The sequence below is a fragment of the Lagopus leucura genome, unplaced genomic scaffold (assembly GCF_019238085.1).
Source record: "Lagopus leucura isolate 7727_CA_CO unplaced genomic scaffold, USGS_WTPT01 59932-1_obj-0_obj, whole genome shotgun sequence".
In the NCBI taxonomy this organism is placed as follows: Eukaryota; Metazoa; Chordata; class Aves; order Galliformes; family Phasianidae; genus Lagopus; species Lagopus leucura.
Window position 1 is genome coordinate 1 of NW_024965282.1, and position 9297 is coordinate 9297.

General features: G+C 59.4%; 2 protein-coding genes across 2 annotated transcripts; one reads left to right on the forward strand and one right to left on the reverse strand.

Annotated features, from left to right (window-relative positions):
- Window positions 1-532: 532 nt before the first annotated feature.
- LOC122192043 (protein unc-93 homolog B1-like) lies at window positions 533-4156 on the reverse strand. The gene is made up of 11 exons (XM_042892473.1): window positions 4095-4156; window positions 3472-3569; window positions 3256-3397; window positions 2863-3178; window positions 2669-2798; window positions 2499-2592; window positions 2297-2421; window positions 1964-2146; window positions 1613-1886; window positions 1009-1127; window positions 533-933 (listed from the first exon to the last, which is right to left on the reverse strand). Exons 2-11 carry the CDS (start codon window positions 3544-3546, stop codon window positions 673-675), a joined length of 1719 nt encoding a protein of 572 aa, XP_042748407.1. The 5' UTR covers window positions 3547-3569; window positions 4095-4156; the 3' UTR covers window positions 533-672.
- A 1093-nt stretch (window positions 4157-5249) lies between these two features.
- On the forward strand, window positions 5250-9291 carry LOC122192042 (aldehyde dehydrogenase family 3 member B1-like; the record flags this gene model as incomplete). Its single annotated transcript, XM_042892472.1, has 7 exons — window positions 5250-5468; window positions 6081-6219; window positions 6518-6680; window positions 8498-8608; window positions 8691-8811; window positions 8933-9018; window positions 9248-9291. Coding segments are annotated over exons 2-7 (650 nt in total), but the record flags the coding sequence as incomplete, so codon positions are not given.
- Window positions 9292-9297: the final 6 nt, after the last annotated feature.

The following is a 9297-nucleotide window of genomic DNA, read 5'->3' on the forward strand; positions in this document are numbered from 1 at the left end:
CGTACCGCGGACTGGAAGCGGGGCTGTTCCTCCTGCGGGCCCCGTGAGGAGGAAGCATGGAAGGGCGGAGGGGAGGAGGAAGAAGGGACAAACCGAGCGTTACCCCCTCACTGCCCACATCGGGGCACCGGGGGGAGGGGGGGAGCGGGGGGGTGGGCGGACTCACGTCGCTCTCCACCTCGATGTCATCGTTGTCGCTCATCGCTGCCGGCCAGGGAGCAGCGGGCCGCGCCGCCACAACAACAGCGCGCAGCGCGCGTGCGCCCGCCCTGCCCGGCCGCTCGCCTGAGCGCGGGGCATTGTGGGGCGGCGAGTCCACGGCTGGCGAGACTGCGCAGACGGGGGCAAGCAGGGGACTATAGCTCCCGGCGTACACCGCGCCCCCGCGCACTGCATGCCGGGAGCTGTAGTCCCCTAGCGGTCAGGCAGCCGGAAGTCCCGCCGGCGGTCGGAAGTGCCGCTGCCTTCTCGCTCACGGAGGGGCGTCGAAAGCAGCGGGACGGAACGGCGGCACTGAAGGCGGAGATGGCAATCGGATGAACCTTTTATTGAGTCGGAGATCAGCGGGGAGCGCGCAGTGCCTCGGGGTCGGCTCCGGCGGGGCTCAAGCCCCAGAGGGTGCAGCTGTGTGGGGAGGCCTGTGAGGCTGCCAGAGGCCTGTGGGCCTGCTGCCTAATTTCTCTGCTCCCCGTCATCTCTTGCCGTCTCGTCCTCCTCCGCTGGCGGATGGCTGTTGTCACGGCTCTCCCCCTCACCCTCTGAGTTGGTTTCGTCAGAGTCATCCTCCTCCAGGTAGCGGTACCCGCTGGCCCTGTGGCGCGGACGCGGCATGCGGGGCAGGCGGAAGGCCACGCGCTGTGCCAGCCGGCGCTCCATCCAGCCATAAGAACCTGCTGCCAGCCCCAGCGCCAACAGCATGAGAGACAGCTTGGCCTAGGGGATGGAAGGGATCAGCATGTGGGACAGCCTCACTGCGCCCTGCCTTCGCCCTATCCCAGCCCTGCTCACCTTCATAGGCAGCCCTGACCACAGGTACACAACGAAGATGGCCAGTGCCTGCCACCAGTGGTAGATGGTGAAGACGAAGTCTTGGCGCTCTTTGTCTTCATACAGCATGCCCAGGAGGACTAGGTGGAGGGAGGCAGGCACACGCTGTCAGCATCCCCAGCCTATGTCATTGTCTTCTGATAATTACTAGTGAGCCTACAGAGCTGGGGACCGCTGGGGCACACAAGGACAGGACAAGCTGGGGACAGCAAGCCCTACCCACAGAGCTAGGGAACACTGAGGGGCATGAGGACAGGATGAGTCAGGAACAACCTGCCCTACTCAAAGGGCTGGAGGCACTGGGGGACACAAGGACAGAGTGAAGTGGGGACAACCCACTCTATTCATGGAGGTGGGTACCATCGGGGGACATGAGTACAGAATTAGTTGGGGACAACCTGCCCTACCCACAGAACTAGGACTACCAGAGGACACAAGAACAGGATGAGCTGGGTACAACCTACTCCACCCATGGAACTGGGGACCACTGGCCAAGATGGTCTGGAAACAACTTGCTCACTCCTGGGGACGCCAGAGACTGTACTGGGACGTTCCCACTACTCACTGCTAATGCCAGTCTTGTTGAGGGCACTGCCCATTCCCCAGAGTGCAGCTATGGTGTAAAGCAGAGGTGCCTGCTCCACTTGTCGGGGCGTAGGTGCCCAGCAGAAGAGCGTCACCAGGATAGAAGCATGGAGCAAGGCTCCAGCCAGCAGTGGGTACTGACGTCGTAGGCGCAGCATGAAGAGAGCAAGGCTAGAGCAGGTGGAGGCGGAGAAGCCGTAGGCGATGAGGAGGTATGCCAGCTTCTCCAGCCCCAGGGTGCACACGCCATAGTTCTGCATCGAGGACAGGCTTAGCATCATGCAGCTGTGCTGTCCCCATGCCACCACCCCATCCCAACTCTGTGCTGTACCAGGGAGAAATCATTGCAGATGAAGAGCACCTCAAAGCCACTGTAGATGAAGAAAGGAAGGAGGTGGCGGAGGCGATAGTCCCGCATGTGCTTGAAGGGCAGCTGGAATATGTTCCCCCAGCCTATGCTGCGCAGATCAATCTCCTCAGTGGTCCGATACGCCGAGCCGCAGAGCAACAGGACCTGTGTTGTGGTAGCAGGTGACATGCTGATGGCCACCTGCCCCATCCTGTCCCATCTTACAACCAGCCCACAGCAGGAGGTTGGAAATGGAAAATCTTTAAGGTCCCTTCCAACCCAAACCATTCTCTGATTCTACAATCCCGTGCTCACCACCAGCATGGCAAGGAAGGCAGCTGCCATCAGGACGCTCTCCACCACGATGAGGTTGACGCTGCGAGGCAGACTGTGCAGCACCGTCTTATTGAAGCCAGTCAGCGTGCCGTGGCTCAGGGTACCTGCAGGGGCGTGCACGGTGGGCTCAGCACTGGCCAGGACTGTGCCAACACCCCATGGTGCCGCCCCATGTGCTCACCACAGTGCTTCACCCCGTAGAGTGTGTGGTTGAGCTGGTAGATGTAGTTGTTGAGGAAGAAGAGCGTGGGCATCTGCGCGCAGACGAAGCTCAGCTGCAGGATGCAGAGTGGTGGACATTCAGCACTGGGCTGTTCCATTTGTTCCCTCCCTGTCCCCGCTGGCCCTCACGTGGAAGCAGATGTAGAAGATGGTCTGGAAGACGACAATGTAGGCACTGCAGGCTCCACGTGGTGCTTGCCGCTGCTCCTGCACGTGCTCCTCCTTGTAGTTGGCATACTCGTAGTACTTCTGTGCCATCCTGTAGCAGAGTGTGGGTCAGCCTCTGCCCTGTCCCACTGTTCCCTTCTCCCCCTGCCACCTACCGCGTAATGTAGTTGCCCAAGGAAGCCCAGAGCGGCACGATGGCCACCCCGATGGCCACAGCAGAGGGCACCAGTGTGAAGTAGCGCTCCCAGTAGTTGCTGGAGACAAAGAGGGCATAGATGCCCACGGCCAGGAACATGGTCCACTTGGTGCCGAAGAACCGGATGAGGACAGGCGTGTAGAGCAGCGCCACCACGGGGGTGACATTGATGCCCATCAGCACCTTGCGGTCGATGTCCTCCAGCTCCATGTTGCTGTACTTCACCTCCCGGTAGGTCTCGTCATAGTGCAGGATGAGCTGCATCTGCAGCAGGCCTGGGGAGTCCCAAATGCCATCACGTCACTGCCCCACTGACATCAGAGGGTTCCCCGTTCTGGGGCCAGGGCCGTACCCAGGTAGACGCTGTAGGTGAGCATGGCGGCCAAGCTGGCAGCCAGCACGTTCTTCACCACGCCAAGGCGCTTGCGGCGGAAATATTTCTGTTCCTCCTCCTCCTCATTGTAGTCCGTGTGCGCTCCCACCATGTCGTCTAGCTGTAGGAGCCCCCTGCTCAGCCACGGGGTGCCACCACCCTGCGTCACAACCCCGTGTCACCTCCCTGCCTCACCTGTGCCTCAGGGCCCAGCATCTCACCCGCTGCTGTTTTGGCCACATCCTGGCAGCAGCCGGGGTCCTTCTCCATCGCTGCTGTGTCTGCGGGGCACTCTGGAGATGTTGGGGGGGCAGAACATGTTCCTGTGGCCCCGAACCCTGCACCCTTGGGCTCTGCACCCTCAAACTTTGCACTCCTGTCCAGCACCCCCTGCTGCCCACACCCCCTCATTGGGCAGCCATTATTCCTCCCCCCTTACACTGCACACCCCCCAAACCTTGCACCCAACACCCTTGAGACGCCGCACCCCCACACTCTGCAACTGCGTGCCTGGCACCCCTAAACCTTGGCACCTGTAGGTTCTGCATCCCTAAACCCTGCGCTCATGAGCCCTCACAACACATGCTCTGCACCTATCATTCATTCACCCCCAAACCCTTCATCTATGAGCCCGGCACCCCCAAACCTTGCACCCATGTGCTCTGCACCCCGAAACCTTTTGCCCTGCACCCCTTAGACACTGCACCCATGAGCTCTGCTCCCCTACACCCGCTGCCTGTCACTCCTCCATCCTCGCACCGTTCGGTCCCAAACCTGGCACCCGGCACCCTCGCACCCCCGAGTCCGGCAACTCCTACCCCACAGCCCCGAGCTCAGCACCCCGGCCTGGCTGCCGCCCCGCTGTGCCCGGCTCGGGGCGGAGCCGCCGCAGCTTCCTCTTTCGAACGGGGCGGGCGGGACGGGGGCTTAAAGGAGCCGCTCCTGGAACTCCCGGGACCCCATATTCCCACCAGCACCCAGTTTATGCTGCTCCTATCCCATCGCCACATGGAACAGGCACGTGGCCCTTCTTGACCTCTCTCCCCTGTTGTCACCTGTCTGCTTGTGTCCCCTTGTCACCCACGTGTCCCCTGTTCTTCCCCCCCTCCCGCCTGTGTGCCCGTATCCCCTCCGGCACCCCATAAACGGGAGCCAGGAGGGAGTCCGGCAGCTTTGCTCCCTCCCTGTCATCGGTCACCCGCAGCCAATGGACAAATCTGGCTGAGCCGGTACTAAAGGAATGTCACACAGCTGGATGGGGACAGGGACAACCCCAGGAGGGGTGCGGGATGCCTCCCGTGCCCTCTGTGACCCTAAACCCAGGCTGAGAGGTGAGCGGAGCCCCACATTGTGCCCCCAAATACTTATTTGGGGTCCAGGAGTGCCAATCTCTACTTTCCCCTTTGCCACGGGTCATGTGGAGCATCTTGGCCATGTGCATGTCCCACACCACAGTGAGGGACCCTGTGCATGCAGCATCTAAAGGACAGCACTGCAGCCAAAACCCCAAATCAACCCCGAATCTCCCTGCAGATGGTGGATATGGGTCAGGATGTTCCTGCACTGAGGCAGGGGCTACTCAGGGCTGGGCTCCATTCCCCCAAGTGCAGAAGCACTTTGGGGTAAATCCCTATACTTGGGGGTACTCCTTGGGATTTGGGGGCAGCACCACCCTGCTGTTCTGGCACAGTGCATGGGGCAGGGCTGCTGCCTTCCTGTTTACATAGCAGCGTTATTAATTAGGGCGTGCAGGGAGCCAGAGTGAGTGGAGGGGAGGTGGGTGTGGGGTGAGCTTGGGGCTTGTTCCAGTAATGATGGGGTGGACGTGGGCATAGGAATGGCATCATGTCCCCATGGGGTCTGCTGAGTCCCCTGGATCAGGGGTGGCTCCGGGGAGCAGAGTGAGTGGTTTCTGTGGGGTATCTGTGGGTCAGGGCTCACAGTGATGGTTTGGTTGTTCCCCAGCTCCACTATCCCACTGGGAGGTCCCGGTCCCACCCCATCCCAACATCAGCTACATGGAGGCGGGCTGCTCTCTCCTTACTGCCAACCCCATGGAGGCGGGGCATTATCCTGCCCACCCCTGGACATGTGGCCAGGCCACCTGCCCCACAGCATTTATGAGGGCCACCCTGAGCTTCAGCAGTGCCAACCCGGCTTCGTGCTCCTCCAGCCACCGCTCAGTCCCACAGGTAGGTACCTATGGGCCCCCATGTGGCACTTGGCTGCCCCTTGGTTGGACTTTGCCTTTGGTGGGTTCCCTTGAGGGAGGGTGGATGCGTTGGGTATGGAGAGGGACAGAGAAACGGATGTGTGGCTGTGGGTATCCCCTGCCCCCAGCCCCCTAGCCATGTCTGGGCAAGTCTTCATTGAAAGGGGGAGCGATACTATGCCCACTGGTGCGTTGGGGCAGTACCAGTGCTGCCCTGTAGTGGGGTGTGTGGGGAACCCAACAGGCCATCCTGGGATTCCTCCCTGCATTGGGATCCTCAAGACCGACCCCACATCTGTGGGGCAATCCCGTGGCTGGAGGCCATCCGGGGAGGGGGGAAGGGTATGGGAATTCCAGGCATCTCCAGCTGGATGCTTCAGGGCCTCAGGCAGCCACACTGGAGTGACTCACGCTTCAGTCTGGATGTCCTCAAGGACCCAACTGCCTTCAAAGGGCCACTGTGGACATGGTGCTGTGCTGCGGGGTGGCTGCTCTGCATCTCCAAGGCTTCCTTGCAGTGACTGCAGACCCCACACCACTGGGGGAGGGAAGAGCACTTGCATAAGTTTACCATCCCCATACCTCTCCCCAGGGCCCGTGTAGACCATGCAGCAGCCCCTCCAGCTTCCCGTGCAGCAGCCCCCAGGCTGTGGTAAGAGCAGCCTGCTGAGCAGCAGTGCCGGCGCAGCTGGTGCCATCCCGAAAGGGCCAGTGGTCTGCAGCACTGTGAGGTGAGAGCGAGGGGTTGGGGACAGCAGGGGATGGGGCAGTGGCATGGAGGGGTGTGGGTGTGGGTGCTGCAAGGTGCTGGGATGCAAGGGACAAACATGAGGAGCCATCGGGCACCAGGTCACAGTGGGATCCTGGGGAGCCGAGTTTGGAGACAAGGTGAGCACAGGGAGCTCCAGCTCTGAGGGAGGGCACAGATGGTGTGGGATGAGGCTGGGACGCGGAGCTCCTCTCCTTGGCACCTGCAGCACGGAGGACTGGGAGAGGGCTGGGGTACCCCTGACGTCCCCACTCCCACAGCGGGAACCCCTATGCGGGGCTGGTGAGCCACCTGCGGGCAGCCTGGCTCTCGGGGAAGACACGGCCCTTGGAATACCGTGTGGCACAGCTGGAGGCCCTGGGCCGCTTCCTGGAGGAGAAGAAGCAGGACATCCTGGAAGCCACTGCGTTGGACATGGGCAAGGTGAGAGGAGTCGGGAATGGGCACAGTGTCTGCATGTTGGGGTCCTGCATCCCTATATGATGCTGCTGTGGGGCATTCAGAGTGCCAAGTCCCTGAGTAGCTCCATGTCACTTCTGCAGTGCCCTGGTTGCAGAGGCTGTAGTCAAGGGTGCTCCTCACATGCCTGGTTGCAGCAGGGATTACTGGTGTTGTTCAAGGAGCTGATCTTGCACATTCCTCCCATGTACCAGCCATGCAGGGGTTGATCTTGCTGGCTTGGTGTTGTGGTACAAGCGGGGACCTTAGGGACTGTGGCACCCCAAGAGCCCCTGAGTGATCTGTCAAGGAGGCAGGGTGCCTCCCCACTGGGGACAAATTCAGTCTATGGTCACTTTTTCCCTTCCTGGTGTGCTGTGCAATTTGGTCAGAGATTGTTAGAAAAGGTTTCTGAGGGGTTGGAGCTGCATCTGTGTGTGGCTGTGCCCGCAGATGGCCTCAAGCATCTCAAAATCCCATGCTTCTAATTGCCTTGTTTGTTTGAGGTGAGAAACTTCAGCTTCAGACAGGTGCTGATAAGCACTGACACTCAACATGCGTTGTTCGTCTCTCCTAATTGTACATAATTAGAACCGGTTGCCCACTAATGTGCTTGTTATGCAGTCAGGTCTTCATAGCTGGATGGACAATTCATCTGCTCTTACGTATCTGAGGTGGCTGCCTCACCCGTTTCTCTCCCGATGATGGAAGAGTGACCTCAGATTTAATGTCTCATCCACCAGACTTCTGTCCCATCAGAACCCTTAATGGCCACCATTAATCTTCACCAGCAGTTTCCTCATCCTCGGGTGGTGCAACCAGCCGCCCAGGCTGAGAGCAGCCCCGTTGTTTCACCACGCAGCTGATACGCTGAGGAGCCAGGGAGGTCTCCTGGGCTGGGCTTGGTGGTGGAGCCTCCAAGCAGAGGGGTCACAAACTCAACTTTCCCCCCTGTTTTCCTGCTGTGATGAAGGAAAGCTCCCACCAGAGATGCTTTGTGGTCTGGAGGCTATCACAGCGGAGGCTCTGCAAATAACTCAGCGCCAGAGAGTTTTGCCCTGTGTGGTGACGGAGGGAAGTTAGTCCTGCTGAGCTAACTCCTCATGTCCTCATGCTTCTCCATCACAAACTGACTCTGCTGTGCTTCTGTCAATGGAGAGGACCTGCATAGGCAGGAAATGCCTCCACAGAATTGCGCCGCTCCCAGCTCACTGTGATTTTAGTCACCGTGTGTTGAGATGGTGTATCTGGGAGCAACCTGCTGGGTTTGTTTCCTCCCTGTGTCTCACCCAACCTGCCCGGCCCGGCCGTGTGCCGGCTCGCTACAGGAGCCCCACAGCTGCAGGGATTTTCCTGCCTGGTGCTGTACAGCTCAGCTCTGTTCCGTGGGGCAGTCACAAAGTGTTTGGTCTTCATCGCGTTCCTGCTGGAACAATGCAGAGCTTTGAGCCCAGCAGCTGTGCGGGGGCAGTGGAATAAGGCACTAGGCTCTGCCTCCAGCTCCCAAGTGATCAGAACGCAGCAACTTGTGGCCTCAAGGGCAATGGTATCAGTGCACAGCGATGCCCAAAAGACATCAAATATTGTTTTTTCTCTCTGACCAAATACCAACTGTTACAAAATTTTGGTGGCCGTGATACTCCCCAGTAGCTGCAAGATTAATAACTCTTTCTTCTTAAAATAGCTTCTCCTTAATAGCTTCTTCTGCTCTGCCTTTGTGGGCAGAAGAAGGGGAGACATCTGCGGGTGGGAGGAGATGGTTCTGATGTTGGGGTGATGCTGACACTGATGTCTGTCCCCAGCCATCCTTTGAGGCCTATTTCACTGAGATTCTCCTCTGCAAGAATGAGCTCAATGACACCCTCAACAACTTGTCTCACTGGATGAAGGATGAGCACGTGGACAAGAACCTGGTAGGGCAGAAGCTCTGGAAGCGGGAGGTCAACAAAGGGGCAGAGCTGCTTCAGGAGCAGCACTGAGGTGCCTTTCTTGCAGGTCACACAGCTGGACTCAGCTTTCATCCGCAAGGACCCCTATGGGGTGGTGCTCATCATCGCGCCCTGGAACTACCCCATCCACCTCTTCCTTGTACCTCTCATCGGTGCTATTGCTGCTGGTGAGGCCAGGCTGCACAAAGCCAGGCACATCTCCTGCCTGGAGGATGCAGGCGAGGGGACCTGGATGGGCTCTCTGTCCCTAGTTTGGGCTGCTCTGACGTTCTGTCCGTCTCCCCCCAGGTAACTGTGTGGTCATCAAACCCTCAGAGATATCCAAGAACACTGAGAGGCTTGTGGCTGAAATGCTGACGTGCTATCTGGACAGTGTAAGAAGCTCTCCTTGTCCCTGTCATTACCCCTGCCTGTGGCCAGGGCATTCCAACCCCTGATCACACCTCTTTGCACACGCCAGCATCATGGCAGCCCTGCACTGGGGTGCTGTGATGCCTGCTCCATGATCAGCCAGTGTTTGTGATCCACGCAGCTCAGGGTAATGGGGATAGGGACAGATTGGCCCAGGCAGATGCTGACAGGGATTTTTCCTTTTACATGCAGGACTGCTTTGCCGTGGTGACTGCTGGTGTGGAGGAGACCACCAGGCTGCT